The 21,874-nt window shown below is 42.2% G+C and overlaps 1 protein-coding gene across 11 annotated transcripts in view; it reads right to left on the reverse strand.

Moving 5' to 3' along the window:
* Positions 1-7,710: 7,710 nt before the first annotated feature.
* MARCHF8 (membrane associated ring-CH-type finger 8) overlaps positions 7,711-21,874 on the reverse strand; it is an 84,789-nt gene continuing 70,625 nt past the window's right edge. For 10 of the 11 annotated variants that reach the window (XM_090145154.1, XM_031607694.2, XM_031607693.2 and 7 more), the window contains 5 exons: positions 18,680-18,759; positions 17,532-18,377; positions 15,451-15,631; positions 11,492-11,639; positions 7,711-9,080 (listed from right to left, as the gene is read on the reverse strand). In XM_090145154.1, coding sequence (XP_090001280.1) covers positions 8,776-9,080; positions 11,492-11,639; positions 15,451-15,631; positions 17,532-18,377; positions 18,680-18,759 — 1,560 coding nt within the window. In that variant the 3' untranslated portion in view covers positions 7,711-8,775. The remainder of the gene's footprint in view (positions 9,081-11,491; positions 11,640-15,450; positions 15,632-17,531; positions 18,378-18,679; positions 18,760-21,874) is intronic. The other variant, XM_031607697.2, reaches the window with a different exon arrangement.

Consider the following 21,874-nt stretch of genomic DNA (forward strand, 5'->3'; position numbering starts at 1 on the left):
GTGTCCTCCTTCCAGCCCTTTCACAACTCACCCTATTTTTAGTCTATTCCTTTAGTACCTTTTGATTTTACCTTGACTTCCACCTTCCAGTGATTTATTGCTAATGGTATTTAATATTGGTGGAATTATCAGATGCTTCATATCAGGAACCTGCCAAACAAAACAGAGCCTTTTTCCAAGAAAAGAAAAAAATCCACAACAAAAACCAACCAACCAACCAAAAAAAAAAAACCAAAAAACAAAAAACCCCACAACCCCCCCCCCCCCCAAAACCAAAAAAACAACCCAACCCCAAACAGCCCTTTTACTAAGGGACTACATTACTTCTACCTGTGCCTGGAAGTCTTGTTCTTGAAAGCCAGGGAAATTGCCTGGAAATGTGAAATAAAAGAAGGAGGGAGCTACCATGATGGACTTAGCGGCTCCAGTGGGTTCAGAGAATGGGCTGAGGGAGGAGGGCACAGGGTGCCATGGGACAGGATGGTTATTCACAGGTCCCCTCCCTCTAGGCACTGCTCATGTTCACTGCACTGAACTTGTCAGGGGAAGGCCACTGCCATCCCTCTCAACCTCCTCACTATGCCAGTGACAAGCAAGGTTATGCTGTGAGGATGTCGCATCCCTTACAGCTCCCCTGAGGCTACAGATGATTTGGATAGGCAGATGGCTCCTGGAGTATGCTAATAAAGGATCAGGGATGGAGAGTAATGATGTAACATGGTAATTACCAGCAATGGAGTTGATTAGCAAAGCCTACAGAATTTTCCAGGCTACATAAATAATCTAAGGGACACGGTCTTGATAGCTGAGAACATATGGGTGCTAATTGTGGCCTCTCCAGCAGAGCAGAAAGCAGCAGCTCCTTACTTGCAGACCTGCTGCCATCCCTGCTTGGAGGGTCCACAGATCTCCAGGAGCATGAAGCTGAGCACAGTGCCCTCGCTCTGCCAGCCAGGAGAAGCAGTAAGGGACAGACATTTGCCTGGTGAAAATGCCCCAAACCCTGGCTGCATGGGCAGAGTTTGTGCAGCATCAGCTCCAATCTGAAGCCAAGCAGGTCCAAATTCATCCCTGAAGTAACACCTTTAACTTTTGCCACCACTTGTTTTGACTCAGCTTTGCCAGAAGGCTGATGAAGAGTTGGATTTAATCTTCATCTGATTTTGCTGGTGTGTATCAACTGCTCAGGAGTGGCCACAAATGTTGCATGGTCCTGAAAGCACTCTTTGGGGATAAAACAAACTGCTCTTGCTGGCAGGAGAAACACTGACTTAAGTAATCCTGTAGTCCTGGAAAAGAATCAGTTTCCTTTAGCACAGCACATTCAGAAGCAGGAAGTTAAGCACAAGGACAAGACAAGGGGTAAGCCAGATTCCAGGGGAACCTCAGTGCATCCTCAAGAAGGGAACAACAGTGCTTTGTGAGTTAATTTGGGGTGCACAGGAATAAGGCACATGCGAAACACTTCATACATTGCCTAAAGCAGTTGTGCTTTTCCAGTTGGGATCAAGTCTTCAGCCAGAGACATTTCCTACTCTCTCCAAACCCATATGATAACCATTCCCCTTGAAAAGGTAAGCGCTGTTCCCAGTGATGAATTCTCCTAAGCTTGCCTGGCCTGCCCTGTTTGCAGGTGGCCTTTGAGGAAAGGAGAATGAGAGCAAACCAGCACGGCAAGGGGTTCCCATCAAAAATGACTGGGAGGTTAATTTTAGTGAAGTCTTAAAATGTTAGGAATAGCCAGCCTGATTCCTTGAGCCTCAGAGATTTAGCAAGCACACCCTGAGAAGCAATCTCCCTCCTCTGCTCAGTGCAGCCTCCTGGTTGTTTTATTCTGTTACTTCAAATCCTCTGATGTTAAAGCCTTTGAGACAACTTCATTCAGTCCCTTAGCCCTCTCAGCTGAGGTCTCCTCTCTATTTCCAGCTACCAATGCCTCTGTTGCCAACCTTGCCTTTTCCCTAGAATACACTTTAAAAGAGTATTCTTGAGATTTGCCACCACTTGACCCTCTCTGAGCAATGTTACATTTCCAATTATTCTGCCTTGAGTAATGCACTGAACTTGGTCCATTTCTTTTATCCAGGGCCCTACTGATTTTTTATTTTTACTTTTTCAAACATTCCCTGCCTCCCTCCTGAATTACGTCCAACCCCTGACCCCTGTTTTCGGGTATGATTAATTATTTTCTTTTTCTGTTTGATTCTTATTCTATAATGAGATATTCTTGTCTGATTTTCTGATGTCATCCACGCCCCCCCAATGCTGTGAATAAACATCTTCTGACTGTTTTGTGGTAACACTGTACCCCATAAATCCCAAAACATCCTACACATCAGAGAATGTAGCCAGATACAAGATTTCCAGGAAAAATTGGGATGGCAGGTTGACACTGAGCTTTAATTGCACAGTGTCAGGTTTGGATATTTCCACAGTCATCTTTATGAATCACACAGTGGTATATAATTCAGTTCCTCCCAGCTCAGTCTTCTCTGTTCTGTCTTGCCAGAGGCAAACTGAACACTGAGAAAACAATGACAACAGTCAAAGGGAAGGTGTGAAGAGAAGATGGACATTTGGGTTCCATTTGGTAGAGTGAATGGGAAGAGGCACGATGGGTGAACAGGCAGAGGATGGACAAATGTGGTGAGTGGCCCACAGGGCAGCTGTGGGAAGAGGGCTGCTGGAGGAGGCACAGTCCCTGCACAGTGGGCAATACATTGTGCTTCTCATAGCTACTGGTTATATGTGGTCTTTAAAGGCCTGTGCCTGCAGCAGGCTTCATCCTTGGGGAAGCTCAGCCTCAAGCCCTCTGTGCTATGCTACCAGCCTCCCCAAGAGCCTACCTGCTATTTCCATGCAATGTAGGGCTCCTTCTCTACAACCTCCCCTCGGCTGTGGACTCCAAAGGCCTGGACACAGCCACCACCATCACAGCTCCCTCCCCTGGATTCCTGATGCTGCCCTTACAGAGAAGTGATCTCCTCTTCATCCTGTGGGCCCACACATCTGACACCTCCATTGCCTCCAGAAGGCACCCAGTGGATCTTACAACTCCTGCTGCTGCCCTCCTGCCTTGTGCAGCCTCTCATTCCCGGTCCAGCCCACCACATGACAGTAGCTACTCACCTCATTGCTTCAGCTGCTGGAGTCGGCTAGAAAATTCAGCTCCTGGAGTCACAGCTGTGCCATCTGCATTAAGCCCGGCTCTGCCTCAAGATGGATACTTCATATGGTGACAGCAAGACTCCCTCAGAGCAAAGTGACGTTTGCAAGAGGGAACAAGCTATTTCATAATTAACTTGAGATGCCTGAACCCAAGATGAGGAACAGTTTTTAACCAGAGGCCAGACAGTTCTACAGTCTCTGTTTATCAAGTAGCCTGTCAACGTTCCATCCCAGAGTGTCAAATAGCAGGCCCTGGAAATCATCTTACCATCTCTCCAGGAAGGTATTTTTGTATGCAGGTCCTGCTGGTGCACTTAGCAAGCTTTATACAAATACCTTTGTGTATTACAACCAGGCTTCCTTCACTAAGAAATAGCTTTTTCACTTTGCATTGGAAACACCTCCCTGTGGTCGCAGTATTAAAATTCCCTCCCATTTCCTACCTGAATTAAAATTCAAAACTAGTTACTTACTAAAAATAAAGATAAAAGAGCTTCTTTGAGACCCACTGTGTCTGCTGCAGACAACTTTGCAGATCTTATTTGCTCTTTAGCGTTCACACGTTTGTTACAAGCTGTCTCACAGCAGTGCAGATAGCAGTTTTCTTTGATTTATTGGTGGTAGAAATCTGTTTATGAAAAACTACTGAAGTCTTCACATGCTGGGGCTCAGCCCTGGAATGGAAGCACATGTAACGCTATAATCATGCTTAGCAGGCAGCAATGAAGGGTTATCGTAGTTGCACTGCTCCGCACTTACACAAAATTAGTTTTTCTTAGACATCAATCAGTGTAATGAGCATCATGTGCTCTACACCAATGCCCTGAGAAATGCCAACATCAGACATGAAGCGTTCAAGGCAACACTCAGCATCGATGCAAGAAACTCCATGCATTTCAAGGCCTATGGGAATCTTCTCTGCACTTCCTGCATGGCACAAGCCCCAAACCTCTCCCATGATTCCCACACCTGACCCCAAAGCACCTGCACAAAGTCATGTCTTCTCACTGCAATGATAGAATCACCCACTTATTCTTCATGGTTAACTACTCCTTTATGATTCATGACATCAAATTGTCACGGATCCTACTGTGTGTTGGCATGCTACACTGAAGAGCCATGCAGTCCCGTGTTTACTCCAGTAAAAGTAACTTGCTTTATTTGATCATCCCACTATGGGGAGCTCAGCTTTTCTCCAGACTGGGCCACTAACACCTTCTGAAACAAAATGGATACTATGCTGCTTTTGTTTTGTTCCATTTTTTTATAGAAACACTTTATTGCTGCAGTCAATAACCCTGTGTATCACACACAAATAACCAATTACAGTTTAAGAAACTAAAAATAATTCTGCAAGTGGTAATACTGAGAATAATAACATACATGAAAGGATACAAAACTATACATTTAAGTTACTAGAAATTTACTAACTAAAAAATCCTGCAGAACTGTGAAGTGTCTTGTATAAACTATACAACACATGCCAGTGTAAAGTTGTTTAACGTTATACAATTACCTATCTACAAATGTTTTACCTAAATACAAGATCAGCTGCAATTTTTAAACAGTTATCTTCTATACAAAGACAAGTGCTTTCAGTACTTCATTGGAATATACACACACCGCAATACCTCCAAACTAAAAAATAATCACAAAATAGAAGTCTTGTTTAGAAGTTTTCTTTGCATATCCAATATAATGCAGTGAAAACCCAGCCAGCAATAGCTGTGCTTTTGTATTTGCCCTGTTTCACCCCGTATTTGCAAGGGACCCAACCCAGACTCACAGACCTCCTTTTCAGCACTGACCACGACCTACACCAGAAACCTCTGTTAATATGCCCCAGCCTAGGGGAAATTTGGATCGGAGTCTCACTTTTAACATACTTAGCCGGCCAAACGCAGGGCAGAGGAACTTGCTGCTGATGCAGTACCAGCACACAAGATCAGGTGCTCTGATCAGTGCAGGGAAGTGGCAGGAGGGATGGACGAGTTACCTCTGTACCTCTGTGTAACCTCTGTTGAATCCCTCCTGCTGAAGCAAAGCCAACCTCAATGACATTCAACCCGATGACTCTGTCTCCAGGTCTGGCCACCTCTTCAGTCAGAATATCGGTTTATGGTCAAAAAAGTCCTGAGAATTCATAGGAATTTAACATCTCATGATCTCTTAGAGTGGAGCAATCTTCTGCAGCACATGCTGTGCTTCTAACATAACGCATGGTCATGACCTGGCAGATGCACTGAAGGGAGATTTCCTTGACATAATCAGTGCTTTTCTGGACAGGATGTAAGTCCATAGCATGGGAGTTTGGTCAAATCTCTAGAGCAAAGACTCTGGCAATCTACAGAAAGGGCTATGGTAGCTGGTACTAAGTCCATATTCCCTCCTATTTTAATTCTTGTCCCAGAAAAGTGCCAGGTAATCTAAACTAATGTTGGCCAAGGTACAAGGACCAAAACAAGCCACACTTTGTTTCAGTCATTGCAAAAGCTGCCAAAAGGAAGTTCTGGAATGTGATGGGAATGGTGTTTTCCATTACCAACATCCAGGTGGGCAGCACGGAGCTCACCCAAGCTAGCACACGTGCCTTGCAGCTGGAAGCTGAGCACAAGTCAACAGAATCTCCTTAGAGAAACAAGAAGGAAAAAGCACCATTCAGCCTTCTTATACCATTTGATAGCACCATGTAGGAGCAGAGGACTGAAGCTCCAGAAGCTCCCTGTTAACATTAAGCTAGAATCAGCTCAAGTATGACCAGCTTAAATGACAAGTCCTGGCAGATGCATCTCTTCTGCAGCCCTTCCTGGTATGAGCAATCCTCACCAGTTAAGAGAATTTAAGTACTAGGCATTATTTTCATTCGGGTAAGAGCTACTGGAGAAAGGGGATGGTTAGTAGTAGCACTGGCTAAAACAGTTTTATCTGCAATTATTTTTCCCCAGATGATTTTAATAGAGATGTTTTTTCTTCCTAGGATACACAGGGCCACAGCAAAAACATTCAGTGTCCTGAATATACTGAACACAAATTGGTATATACTGCACAGACCTTCCAAAATGCCAAATGAGATTTCACAATATTTCATCAAGAATCATTTATGACAGTGATTAAAACAGGACAAGCATGTTACAATATGCCTAAGTGGCACTGTCAGAACACCAGTCAGACACCACTGCCTGTCAGATGCAAACTGCAGCACAAACAGGTTTCATACCAGGACTTGTCCACTTCCATTTCCTCCAGTCCACAGACCAGATGAGAATGCATACAGCTGATTCTGTGCATCTTGCAGACATGAAAGCCTTGTGCACTGGGCATTTCAGAACAAAATTATGAAGGTACATAAGACCTGATATTAACCTACCTGAGTTTATCCAATAAATCTTTTTCACAGATCAAAAAAAGAAAACAAAACAAGACTGAATGTTATCCGGGTTCTCAGAACAGGATTATTCATAGCAAAGGGTCTTAGTAATTGCACTTTAAAACATGGCAGGCGTAGACAACAAGCTCTACACACATATGGTCATGAAGACTGCTGTCCAGTAAGGTGTGCAGGGCTTGTCTGCCTACGTCACATAAGCATGGTATGTCCTGACAACTAGCACAGCATGCAAACCCATACCAGTGCAGCTTTGCTAAGACTGCCTAGAGGTCTGTTTTTCAAGAACAAGGTACTGTGTTGTTCACAAAGAACACAGCCAGGAAGCTTCAAACATGAGACCATACAGAGGCATGCATGCACACTCTACTATCAACAACTCATCGAGTGTGTTCTCTTACCTTAGTTCCACCTCAGGCATTTTTCAAAAAGATTAACACAGAAATAAATAAATAGTATATTATCAGAAAAAAAAAAAAAAAGGAAAAATCAATGATCTCTTATTTTTTGGGATACATTAAAGCAACCACTTTTATTACAAAAAGGTCATGCCCAGTGATGTTGTACTTGAAAAGGATAAAGTAAAACCTGAACTGGACCTAGGGATTTAATTCAGCATCTCAACAAGTAAGTAGAGGCTTTTACGTAGCAGAGAAGTCCGGGAGATTCCTACCAACATCATTCAGAAAATTATCACTGACTTTACAGAGATTCAGACTGGGCTCAGGTAGAGAAAGTTAGCATTCATACACAGAAGCCCCATGTACTGAGTTTCAGTGGGACTTTTTGTCCACCCCAGTCACATTGATGTGAGACTTTGGTTGAACAAGAGCTTGAAGCTGGACAGTGAAGCAAACTGGTCAAGTGAATTGACAGCAGACATCCCAGGCTTTGGGCAACTCTGTCTAAAGCTCTGCAAACAGATTTTAAAATTGTCCCTCTTTTCATTAAGGCTGACAGATTAAATAGCCAGTCCCAAATTCAAAGCAACAGACAAAACTATTCTCTGACCATGTAATGCATCACATCAGGACTAAAACAGGCAAGTATTTTTTTTAATTCATCCGCTTAATGCAATACTTACTTCCTAAATTTTGATCTTAGCACCTCCTCTCACAATGTCAAATTCTTGGGTAATTCACACAATGACACAGTACTAAAGAAAGAAAACCAATTTCAGCTGTATTGACTAAATATCTTTCTTCCACAACAGCTCACATTTTCACCAGTATACCAGCAAACCTTTTACCAACGATCTGGAATGACAGTTACATTAGGTATACATATGGAGATTTGTTGATGGTCTGACCTGTTCAAAACAAAACAAAAAAGCAAAACCAATCCCTAAAATAGAGCATTGAAACCCTTGTTCATTGAAAATGAACACTGTACACATCCACATGTCACAAGTGCAATATTCTTCAAAAAGAATTGCTCCTCAAAGGAAACCCAAAGAGGCAGATTTTTAGTGTTATGTTTAGTAGGATAATGTGGGCATGTGTTGAAAATCATGCATTGGAATTTGTTTATTTTTATTTTTTAAATAAGGCAAGAGGCTTACGTTCTAGTAGAATGGATGGGTTAAAGAACGAAGAAATGTTCTGCAAATGACACATTCTTTCAAGTTTCATTCTCATTGGACATACACATTATAAAATAAAGATTTTTAAAAGTGCTATATGCCTTGTGAGTCTCATCACAATATGTAAAGCGTAATGTTACACCTGCTGCCTAAGACAAAATGTTAGTGGCAGTGTTAGCAGTAGATTAGACTCTAGCTCTCTCATTTCCTGCAGCGTCTGGGACAACCTCCTTCATTATGCTTAAGAAAAACAAACAAACAAACAAAACCAACCGAACCATACTCTACATGTCTTCCACAATCATTCAGAGTCATATTCTAAAGTAACAGACTCCATATGCAGTTGATGACAGTCCACTAGTGGCTTGCTTGATACCACAACCGAGGTTCGTTCTACCCAGCTACTGTGGCTCTTTGATCAGCCAGCATGTGAGACACAATGTTGAGAGGTATGCAACCATGATAACATTGACAGATATGCTGAAGGGGTTTTAAAAAATTCCAACGAAACACAAATGTAAAAAAAGTCATCCGCCAGCCCTCAGCAGTTAGCCGATTTTAAAAAGGTAGAGCAGCTTGCAGTAAACAATGATATTTTAAATCTTCAAGGACATACAGAATCACTCCTCCCACCCAGTAATCAGACGTGAAGGATTTCTGCAGCACAGTCTTCTGGCTCTGTGTAATGTGAAGAGTTTGTATCTGAATGGTGAACCCCAAGCATTTCCTTACTTTCGAAGTTTGGCTCCATTAGTGCAGGTTTTTCAAAAATGTTCTTTTTACTAGTTTCTGGACAGTTTTGTACATATATTACTCGGTTATAAGCTTTAAGTCTCTTCCACAGCTGTACGTACACTTTGCATTGTACATACATGAACAGAAGTCCTCCAGTGAAACCAATAGCCACAACAACCAGCTTAGTCCAAAATGGCCATTCTAGAATCCCTGGAAGAAAGGGAAGAAAAAAAAAAAGGAATAGAGAAAATGTCAGGTCAATACTGAGTCTCTTAAGAACACCCCTTAAAAGTTCTTACTTTGCTGTTTTTCTTGTTCTCCCTTTTTTTCTCCCTTCAGGTTTAACACAAGTAGACTTCTAAACTTGTTGAGTTCACATAACATATCGCTCCTCAAAGAGAAAAAAACCCACAAAAACACTTGATCCTTTATGACTGAGCTGTTGTGCAGCACAATCAAGGCAACAGCCAGTAATAAACTTTAAGTCCTTTTATACCTGTTTTTAAAAGAAAATTAATCAGATTATGAATGGACTTCTATGGCATGCTTTCCTCTTGATAGTAAGATATTCAGAGACCTGTTCCACTCCGTGATCACGCAGTACACACAGCCATAATCTTTGAAGGGAACCATTGTCACCATTCAGCTTGAGACATTCCTGACACAAAACTGACAATTTGATTACCTGCATGAGACCCAGTAGCTCGTAGTTGAACTACAGCATCTCTTCTGATGCAAAGTGGCAAGTGTTGGAGATGCTGAAGCATTCTGGCAAACTCATTTAACGTGTGTCAAAAATGACCACCACTACTTTTCCTGAATATGCCAGATTTGAACTCCTAGCCACTGGATCTCGTTACATCCCTATAACCTACTTTTAAATGAGAAATGACTAATTTTATACATCTTCTGCTTATAAACATCCTTTATCCATCCAGTCTCTCTCCTTTTGAAAGATAACCATCCCAAGATGGATATGAAATCATGCTGAACTACTCCCTTTCAGGTTTCTCAGAGAATTAGCAGTGCAACAGAATCATAGCTAAGTCTTCAAAGTTTTCACAAGATACAGGCCACTGTTCTTTTGGAAATGCACAGCAGTGTAGGACAAATGAAAATATTTTAGTCTCCAAGCCCAAAGAGCACTGCAACATGACTACTGATGAAATCCCACTACTGATGAATACCTGAACCTCTGATTCACAGGGGAGCTATCTGATGCCATCTGGAGGCAGCAATAGCCTACGCTTTGCTGTGCAGACGTGAGTGCATAAACACATGCACGCTCCATACATGCACTCCAGCTCCTCAGAGCATCCCTCAGATTTAGAATCCAAATGAAGGAAGCAAAGAAAGCAGAGTAACAAGTATTGTGCAGTCATGCTATTCTTAGTCGTGTTCATCAAACGTATTGAATAAAATAACGAGGATACGATAAATCTTTGAGAACAAGTGCTTTTCTTTATCATATGGAAACCTTACACTGAAAGAACAATTTGCACCATACATTCCACACACAGAAAAGATGGTGTTGGATGGAACAGAAACTACAAACTTTCATTCACAGCAGCTTCCTGACTGAAACTATGAACAATCACAACACAGCTAAACTGAACAAATGACAGCAAAGCTGTCTGAAGTGTGACTCTGCTCTACAGAGACTGTAAGAGCTCTGTGGATTTGCAGGTTTATAGATGCTCAACTCTTCAAACCCAAGCCAAACATTTCCCAACTGCATATGAGGTTGGCATTCAGTGCTCTGCTCTGTGAGTAAGGACAGTCTGCCTTAAAACTCAGCCTAGGTGCACAGCCTGTTACTCCAATCCCCACCTTCAGGGGGAGCTCAGCTGCCTGAAAAAAAAGTTCTGCAAGAGCTGCAAATTCACAGCCCGGCACTCCAAAGTCAACCCATTTCAACTTGGTAAGCTCACAGAGCTCACAGCTGGCACACTGAAGGAAACCTGCTACCCTGGAAGTTAAGACATTCGTGTAGTGGGGTGGCAACCACTGCATCAATTGCAGTGCACCTCATCTCGGCTGTGCGAATTGGAATTCTAAGAATGAACCTGAATTTCTCTGCTCCCTGCACAACCACTCTAATTTCTGCAGTCAAACGTGTTTCCCGCAGAAAAGTTGTGCTAATGTGTCTCAAAGATAGCTGAATAGAAAAAATAATCCTGTTAGTTTAGCTCAGAGGTTTGGATTTTGGTTCCTCTTCCTTCTTTTCTTTTTTTAAATTGTTCTCTTTCTACACAGCTAAAGGTAGTCATAGCAGCAAACAAATGCTTACATGCTTGTCATCTCAGTAAGTGTTCCAGCTTAGAACTAAATTAGCAAAGCCAGTGCAATTTTGTGTTTGGCTACAGTGGCTTCCTCTTGTATCTGTGCATTTCGCAAGTGCAAAATTGACATGTAATAGACTTAAAAGCACCCACAGACAAATTTACACCAATTTAACTAAATCACTTTAGAACTGTTCTTTTAAACCAACTCAATCTCTGCCTAAAGCTGACTGATCTAAGAAAAAGCATTACCTGCACTCTCAGGCTTTGCATCCTCTCTGCATTCAGGATAAAGAATAATTCCAAATGAGTAAGTAGGAAGATAACCAAGTAACGTACCAGTAGTCTGTCCCTGTTTAATCTCTTCAGCAGTCCTGTCTATGAGGACATACAGAGACCACACAACGCAGGTGATGGCAATGATATGGAATGTTACAGAGCACATGATCTTCCTTCTCTCGCTGGCTGTCATCTGCAGCTTCTCCCACTGGCAAGAAACCCAGAAGCAGAACAAGAAATTAAGTGTTTATCACAGTTACCAGAGAGTATAAAGAGAAAACACCAATCAAAACCAAAAGTAGGCAAAGAACCAGTTTCCCCCTAAGTTTTGTAAGTCACACTATTCTTTCTCTGACCACAGTGCATGCAGCTGGCAGCTTGCTCTGCCACAATGGGTGAAATCACTCCTGGTGCAGGGGGGGATAACAGCACTCAGCTCCATCCAGAGCTGCAGCACCGAGTTATCCCACAGGGATCCTAGCACAGCACAAGCAAGTCTATTCTTTAGTGTATTCGCAAAGCAATGAACAGCAAGCACCCACAGTCAGAAATGAGCATCATGAAGGGCAAAAGGGTGCCATTGCTCAGGCAGCCATTCAGTAACACACTGCAGTAGGAGTGGTGCACAATCCAATCGCCCAGTATGTGTATGGCATCTCACTGTGGGCCGTTAGAGTACCCCAGTGTGCAGTCAGAGCTGTTTAGCACTCAGCTCAAGGCTGTTTAGTTCTCACCTCCCACCTCTGGAAGCTTCATTCAATCTTCACGTATATTTAGCAATACTTAGCAGCAACATGGATTTTATTTTCAGTATTTCAAGTACACTTAAATACGTGCCCTAAGAGTATACAGCAGAACGGGGATGACAGCTTTTACAATTGAAAGGATGTAGCAAATTAAACCCCCAGACCTGCACCTGTCATAATGTTTATACAGCCCCAGGAGAAACCACAACATCAGGTCACTGTTGTTTAAAAAGGTCACAAAGAAAGTAGACAGTTATTACAGGTGCTTCAAGTATACAGGGAATTTTTCAGAATCAGCTTTTCTTTACTTTTCTACCAATGGCACCAGGAAATTGTTGGGCTTTTTTTCTTTTTCTTTTTGTTTCCAAAGCAATTTATCTGTACGAAGAAAACTTTTGCAGGTGTGTTACACATCCCTCATCATATTTGCATGAAACAGTGTTAAGACAAGCTTTTCCTGTATTTCCACAAACTGCATACAGGGGCACATCAGCTTCTCATACATACCCAAGTGTTTTAGAGAGGTGCATTTGGTGTCACCTAGAATAACTTGCAGAAAAAGTTGACTTTGAAAAGGAGAAAAAGTGTGGAAGATAATGAGGATGACCTTAATGAAATCACTCATCAGGTTGAATCATTGTTACCACTGCTGCAAACCAACAAGAATGGTTGAACCACAAAACAGAGATTCTGTGATGTTCTCTGTCTTGCCAACAAGCAATCTCTTCGGCAAGTCAAAGCCACATTTCTGTATCAGTGGACATCTAAATCTCATCATGGCAGAAGAACAGAAGATTTCCAACAGTGATATACCAGACACACATCATGCTATAAAACAACACACTTTCAATTATTGTTACAAAAAGACTGGAGAAAACTTTTGCTTTGGATAATATGTTTTAAATAGGAAATGGATTTTGCATCCAAATAATGATGTTCATTATCTACAGAAAATACAATTTGATTCATTTATTCTGTCAAAGTGTAAGCCACGTGTGAATATTCTTACAGGGCCACAAGGACTTGCATTTTGACTGTATTCCTCTTTTCTGTTTTGCAGCTAGAGATCTTCCACTGGACTCTTACTTCTCTTATTATATGCTGGCATCGCAGCTGCCAAACCATCCCATACCATTTCATCTTTCCAAAGACAGGAGTGCATGGCAGAAAAGCTATCCTGCTACTTTGATTCTGTCCTAGCCCAGAGAGGAAACCAGAATCCAGAGATCCCTGCTGCATTCTTCTTATGACACAGCAAGCAACATTTCACAATAAAAAAAGCCAGCATTTCTATTAAATCCACAGAATTTTTAGGTTTTATTTCTTTGTTTTGTTTTCATTTGAATTATAAAACGGAGACCCCCTCTCTTGTCTCCCCTCATTTCCACTTGTACTGTGATGCGGTTTGCTCCTTACTTTCTTCCCCTCATAACTTAGCATTTGACCATACGACAGGACAATATGCAGTGATGCAATTCAGCCTTAAGACGTTGAGGATGCTAAATTTCATTTCTGCCCTGCAGACAAGCACAAGTCCTATTATTTGTTCCATCCTGTTCGTAATCACCAGTTCCAGACTGTTTTGTCCTGACTGACAGGATATGATAAAGGATGAGCTGAAGACACAGCATGTCTTCTGGCTGTAGCTGAACCTCTAAAGGACCCTTCAGACATGTTTGAAAGGTAAATTCCTTCTTATCCTTCTACTTATGGCTCAGCCCCCACCTCCTGGCATCTGGTCTCTCTCCCATGGATGACCTTCAGATATAACTATTGATGCCAAATGACTCATTTCTGAAGGTGCCCAACAGCTTTTTCTCACCGCGTACCAAAATGCAGGAAATGCTTCCCACCCACTCCAGACAGGGTGAGCACGGAAAAGTCAGCAGCTAACCATCACCTATGGCAACTCTTTTTATTTGGGCTCCTCCAATTTCTTTCACATCCTACAGATGGGCCGTGCAGATCTGGCTGTGTGATAGCAGAGCCTATGGCAGCCATAACTGCAGATCTGAGCTACTATGCTCTGTGCTAAGAGGTTACCAAAGAAAAAGCTACAGCTCTTAGATGGCAATGCTTCTCTGCTGTCATAAGCAGAGGTTGTGCTGTCAACATGACATCCTCTACTATATACTTTGTGGACTGTAGATCTCCATTAAGAAAAAATAAATAAATCAAAACCAACAGAGAGTTTGAAATCTGCTCTTATTTCTGTCAGGATTCAGTTTTAGAAGTCAGAAAAGTTCTCATAGCAGCTTTCAGATGGCTGCAGTCTGGACTTCCCATCCCTTGTCATTTAGGATAATCATATTTGAATGTTTCTCAATTATTCTAGTTCTAGACTGAAATTATTGCTATGAACCTCTTCCACAGCAAGATTTGTCTGTGGTAAGAACACCAGAATTTCACCTCAGAATCCTGATGGTAAGGACCAACTGAATTTGAAAGCCTGGCAAACGTGGGAGAATAAAACTTGTCTTTATCAGTTTAGATATCTAAGTTCTAAATGGCCAGACTTGGGAAAGGTAATTTGTTTATAAAATGAAAACTGCTTATAGCAACCCAAAGTACTAAAACCTGATCATACAGAATCTAAGAAAAGGTAAAAGTGAAAAATTTATCAGTGAACATCCTTCTACTTACACTAAAATAGGTATGCTCCTTAAAAAAAATAAATAAATAAAAATTCAATCAATTTACATTCAGAACGTATGTTTTAAACTAAGTTTAAACTGAGATCTTCATATTTTCAAGAGACTTTAAAAGTCATGTGGATCTCAGCATAGCAAACCAAAGCAGACAGCAGTAATACAAAACACAGTATTTCCAGAGAAACAGCATGGATAACTGGAAAGCAAATGCCTTTGTGAAAACCAACTGTGAAAAAATCAGGCTGCTGCATGCACATGCATGAGTGTGAGTGTACATGAGTGCAATTACGGAGAGCACTGCTGGGCTGTACTAAATCTATATTTTTTCTCCTGTTACAAGTAGGGCAATGTAAAGGGATGAAGGACTGAGACTCATTTCTCGCTTGGGCAGTTGATGAATTCTTGAAGCAGAATTATCCTGACAATGGTTAGAGCAGGAAAATACCACCTCTCAGAGCTGGACTTCATTGATGTTGAATTTATGAAGCTGAGCGTTAGACAACTGAAATCCTTCAGCACCTATACAAAACTGACCAGAATTACTAAGGAGCCACCAAATTCTGTGGGACTGTGGGCAATGACAACCTCTTTTCAGCACAGATGTATGTTTAACAAAGCCTACCTTTCGCAAAGGCTTCAGCTTTGTCTCCATGATGAACTCATACTTGCAGAGTTCACAGCATCGTGTATCTGAGCTCTTGATCCACTGCTGCAAGCAGGCTTGGTGCACAAAATGAAGACTTCCCGTGCAGTGACAAGGGGTAATCAAAGGGCTCTCATCATCTCCTTCACAGTGACATATCCTGAATCAGAAGCAAAGCTGCTCATTAGAAGAAGAGGAAGCAGAAAGCATGCGGAAGAGGTATGTAATATCTGTGATCACACAAGGCTGTCTGTTGAGGATCTTAGGACATATGTATCAAAGGAATGTATTCTATAAAGGAGCTAAAACTAAAGAACTCCCTTGCTACACAAGCACATACACATACACAAAATAACTGAGCACAGACACTGCTAACTAGACAGCTGCCTTCTAACAGATGAGACGGACACACAGAGCCTGACAGAAATTTAGTACCCAAAAGAAAAAATAAAAAGTGTGAGAAATCACAATCCTTCATCTACTAGAACAATAGCACTTAACTGAAAACAGCATTTAAACAGATCGGACAGCACTTTCCAAGACAAAATATGCACAGAGAGGTACAGTTACTCATGGATTACTATTTAACACAGAAGACAAAACAAAATTCCCAAAGGAAGTCTGAACCAGCCCAACCCAGTATCATGGAGAGTTAATTTGGTCCAAATTTTGCACAAGGGAAATGATTATTTCTAGTGCCAAATACTACGAGACAGAACCACCCTGCAAAGATACAGCATCCATTTTCCCCCAATACACCTACTCTAAAAGGACTAATGGCTTTGCTCTTCCCATTCCTTTTTTGCAAGAGCTGCTAAGGAAGCACCAGCTCTGCAAAATCCCCAGCTTCCCTCACCATCTAACTGCAAACAGCAAGGCCACCTGATACAGTGCCACTGCCAGGTGCTAGCATTTGATTTCCAGCTTCAATTTACGCACAGCACTTGGGCTGCATCAGACATCACTAAGTCCTTCTAACCATGTGGAAGAGGTCAGGAACTGAAAGGGGGATGGTAAGGAGCTCAGGGAATGAATATAAGTTACTAAGCATATGTGAAGCACATCCTGGCATGCTGCCATCACTGTCTGTTATTGAAATCTCTCACTGATGTGTAGCATCTTGTCTCTTGTGACCTTGCTGATAGCTGGCAAGTGGGACTGAAAGAATGGGTGGATTAAAAGACCATCTTGTTGATGACAAGCAAGTAACGAACTAGATTTTGCTGGTAATGGGATACTGAGGAAATAAAAAATTACTGGCAGGTATTAACAAAGTCAGCTTCGAAAAGCAGTGTCAAAGAGGAGAAAGATTAAGATAGGAAAACGCTTTGTAGAAGGATGTGACAGTTACTCCTGTGCTTGGCATCTCCTGCTCCTCAGACTTATTCAGACTTAATCAATGGGGCAGGCCTGCAGACAATTTACCACAAATGACAGTCCAGAGCTGCACGTTCCTTTCACCTGCATAAATAGCTAATCCCCTGTAGGTGGAACAAGGAGATCCCATCCTTTTTGGACCTCACACTACTTATTAATCATCACTAATAACCAATGCTTAGTTCTCCCTTTCATCTTAACCATCTAGAAATGGGGAAGTAAAGGTTAAGAAAAAACCTTAGGCTATATTGACCAGATCTCTAAACCAACGTTCAGTTGCCTACCCTCTGACACAACTCAGCAGTGGCTGTCTGGAAAACACATTGCTCATTAAAAGCTAAGAAATTTTCAGCTTGGTTTTTACTATGTGTAACTGATTCTCTCATAATATTCCCAGTTTGGGCAAGGATGAAAGAAAAATGTGATCTCAGAACCCCAAGTCTGAAACGAATTGCAGAAGAATTTATTTGACTCCCAAGGATATGCTTTTGCTTAGTAGACTTGTTAAGTGCGTCAGAGGGATGCAGGAAAGCAGAGAGAAGGTTGCATGCTTCACATTGCACATATTAAAGCAAGGTGACAGGGTGAAAAAAAAAGACAAACAGCACAAAGGCAGGGAAAGCAGAATGGTCACCACTGCACACAGGAGGGCTCGAAGGTAGGCGGTTCTCCGATGCACCAACCTGCAAGTATCCCCCGATGCAGACACCGGGGAGAGAGGGGGGAATTTTTCTGAGAGGGGGGAAGGGCAGTCAAGGTCACTGTCCTTCTCAACTGAACAGAGCGGTGCCCGCTGCTCTTTTGTTCTCAGTTTCATTGAGGTGCTGTCCTCAAAGACGTCATCGTCCCCCATGTCCTCAGAGCAGAAGTCTGTGCTTTCCACCAGCATGCTGGAGGATTTCTCAGCTTGGAAGTGACTGGAATAGCTCTCCAGTTCGTGGAACTTATGCAGGCTGCTGGTGCTGGAGGTGTGGGAGAAGGAAAAAAGGTAACGCAACAGTTTTTTGCTTCTTGAGGTGTCATGGTCCACTCTGTCCTCCAGCAAGGGGATATGTACAGCGCTGCGGTTTTCTGCTCCTCCTGATGCACTCGAATAGTTGGAGAGGGAAGGGATGTAGGAGTGTTTAGAATTGCTAAAAGAAAGAGGCCTGAGATTCAGCGATTTCCTCTCTTTAAGATGAAATTTGTTAATCCTCAAACACTGCTCTTGAGTCGGGGTCAATTTGCCTTCTGAGCATGTTCGCTCCACGTAGTCAAAGCACTCACCAGTGCTCTGTGCCTTCTGGTCCACGTCATTGAGGGACTTGGAGAATTTCAGAGTGCGGGTGGGCTTTACATTCTTAGCAGACCTGAGTGCCTGGCCCCGATCCTGCCCACGGGAGTTTCTCTTTGCTGCATGTAACGTGTCCTGACAGATTACTGTCACAGTGACCCCTTGTGTCAGAGAGCTCTGGCAGTGAGGATTTTTCAAGACAACAGCAGACTGCACTGGATTGTGATGACAACATTCAGAAAACACTGCACTGGAACTGCATGCAGAACAGTGGAATAAAAAGCACAGAAAGTAAAAAAAACAATTACATAAGAGAACACATATAATTAAAAGTGAAGAAATGAGAATTACAGCTAGTGTGGGAATGGCAAACATAGCGGGCCAGTCAGTGGGATTCAATGAAGCAGTGTTAGACAGCAGTCGAGTCAAACAAATGGAATGCTTCAGACCAGAACCCCGTGTTGCTTATTTCCCCATCCACATGCTTTTTCAGTATTGGTTTTTCTTAAACGAACCTTGCACGAGCCTCACTGTAGCTATGCAAACAGGACAATTTACCTGCAGATGTCCTGGTTGGATGGCGTAACAGAAGTCCGAGAGAAGCTATGAGGAGCTGTGATAGAGGTTGGACTTCCAGCCTGCAGTGACATAAAAATAAAGGGGAAAAAAAACCACAAAAAAAAGCAAGTCAGAAGTTGGAAGAGTTCTGTAGGCACAGCAGTCACCTTCAGAGTTGAATACAGCATATGGAGTCAGATATCACTCTACATCAGATATTCAAGGGCTGGTTGTAAGAAAGCGAGGTGTCATTGTCAAGTACTAAGAAGGAAGGTTGTCACAGCCTCATCCTTGCAAAAACAGAGATCAGAACAGAAACATTTTTCCCCAAGGTCAGATGCAGCCATCTCTGGAGCGGAACCTGCCAGCTGTCAGACATTGCACAGAACAATCGCTCAGGAAATGAGCAATGCTACAGTAATTAGCATAATTAGATGGAGGTGTGCATGCAGACTAGTTGTAATTTAGCTACCACCTAATAGCTAATCCTTCCACTTACAACAATGACAAGAGATTAGGGGCTTTTTTTTTTCCCTCTTTTTTTCTCTTTTTTTCCACAAGACACAGAGGCTATTTATAGAGGAGGTAGTTTCAGTGAGAGATTTCAGTACCTCTATATGCGTAGCATATACACATGAGCACCATCTGCCAAACCAGACCCTTCCCTGAAGTACTCTTTGTATTTCACAAGGCCTTTCCTCCTGCTCCTACCTCAACAGGGCCTTCCACCTCCTTGCAGGAAAGCTGTAATGGCAGCCACATTCATGGCTGCACAGTGCGAAATCGAATTGGTGTAGAATTCAGAATTCAGCTGAAATCAAAAAAGCTACGCTCTTTGGCTTATGCAGCACTTAAGAAACAAGCCTCTAAAGTCAACATGGTAATAACCATCTTGACAGCCTACTATTACAGGCCTTTTTGCTGCTTTGTATGTTGTGAGTGTCAAACTGAAACTTCAGAACACTTCCCAAAGGTTTTAGTGAGGAGAGATATGTTGATAACCCCTTAATGGGCAGAGAATCTCTAAACCCATTTCTCCCACACACTACAGCTGTTGGATATGCCGTGCAGCTCACTTGCTCCTGCAAAACATTGCTCCATTTCCCAATTCAAACCAAGGTTTACGGTTCTTCTGATCAGTCAAGTAAAGCTTGCAAACCATGAAGGTCCTCCAACAGCAGCGAAGAGAGCAACCTGCCTGGTATTGCATCAGGGTATCTCAGGTGCGTGAGTATGAAAAACCAGGTATCCACTTACAGCCGAGCCAACGGGGGCCAGGGGTGAGGCTCAAACACACACCTCTCAACCTGCAGCAAGGCACTGTGGCTTGTTTCCCATCCCAGCCAGCTAGGTTTTTATATAGAATAAAAAACAGGATAACCTTGCTCCAAAAAGCAAACTGAACAATGTCACGACTGACAAAACAAATTAAACATGTAAAGATTGGTTTGAGCTTCATCCTGGAAAGCATCATTCTTACATTTTACACCACTTGTGCATGCTAATGATATAGGACTGATCATACAGTGAGGTGAATTCAGCTATTATTTGGAATTTTTCTTCTTGCTGTTTAACCTATCCTAAAAGCAGGCACATCTCTGACTAAAACCCACCGCTTAAAAAGAGTGCAGTAATTACTTTTTTAAAAAGAAAGACAGGTTAGTGAAAGAGCTGACACTATAATCTGCTGCTATAATTATGCAAATGAAAATTAATATGACTTAAGTAATGAATTATTTAAAAAGACATATTTAGCAATCTGCTAAAAACAAAATATTGAACCAGTAAAAAAAACCACGTTATATTCTGCCATGGAAACAGAGCAATATATTGCTGGAACTGCAGTCACAAATCAGTTAATACATCTGTCTCAGGTTTTCTGTTACAAGCAAATCACAGAAGGTATTCTGCTTTATAAAGAATCCGCTTTTTTACTGTTTCATTTCAGAAATGAAGCATTCCAAAAAAGACAGACGTGCATACAATGTGACAGTCTAATAGCAGATAACTAGATCCAATGAACCAAAATTTCCTTCTGAACCCACATTACTGGTTTCTTGATCCAACCGCCTGGCACCAAGACAGCATGTCAAAGTCTCATTGCTTGGAATATCAAAAAGCTGGGACAAGGAAGAAACAGTGAAATTGCATTTGTGTTTCAAAATCACTGTGTCTAGATGCCAGCACTGCTCAGACAGCTTGCACAGAAGTAAAAAAATAATTATAAAATCATCTGAAGCAACTTTCCTCTTTCTCTCACCTTCCTGTTTCTTGTATACAAGAGGTCTTTTACGCCAACTCTAGACTAAATGCAAATGCAACCAAAAAATGAAAACCAGTTAACACACGTGAAAAGGCAGCACAAAGTAGAAGAATAAAATGCTGGAGGAAGCTATGCCCCATCCTCAGATGAAGCTGATGTCAGTTGTGGCTACCACTAACAGCCATGGTTCAACTCACCTCTTCTCATACCTCCCACTCTCTGCTCCTCCCATGCTTTTCCTTGTGAATCTATTTACACAGCTGTGTTGCAGATCAAATAGGATACTGAGGTGAGACAGAACAAAGCACTTATTTTCTTGAGCTTGTTTAATGTCAGTCATTTCCCTAGCTGCATTTGCCAGAGGACATTAGCTGGTTACAGCAATGAGCCTCTAATGGTGAGACACAGCTTGTCAACAAGAGAAGAATGCAGTAAAATGCAAGCTGTTGCCCAGAACCCAACAAGCAAAAAAAGCCACGAAAAGAAGAAAGGAAGAAATATTGGCAGTCTAGGGCCAGAACATGACAAAGAGGTGATGTGATGGTTGAATGTAGCAGAGATCTCACTTGGGAGTCCTGACTGTTCTCCCGTGAAGGCTCAGCTCCAAAGAGGCTGGGAAAATGAGCAATCAAAGCCTTTACCACCATCCATACTGCTCCAGTAGCAGCCTCACAAGTAGTAGCACCTTTGGGTAAGCTCCTTATGATGCTGACAGCAGTCATAGGTTTTAGAGCAGTCCTTATCATAGGGGGTTTCTGCTATTGTTAACTGACAGACCGCCTAAGCTTGAATTCAACTCTTCTAACCTCAGAATCACTCATTAAATCTCTGTGGATATTCATGCCCTTCACTACTCTGGATGACTATTACCTCTAACAAGAAGTCCTAGGAGCTACAAGCCAGTGAATTACTCTGTACAGCCAGACTGGTGG

Source organism: Phasianus colchicus, chromosome 8 (assembly GCF_987193195.1).
Source record: "Phasianus colchicus chromosome 8, bPhaCol1.hap1.1, whole genome shotgun sequence".
Lineage (NCBI taxonomy): Eukaryota > Metazoa > Chordata > Aves > Galliformes > Phasianidae > Phasianus > Phasianus colchicus.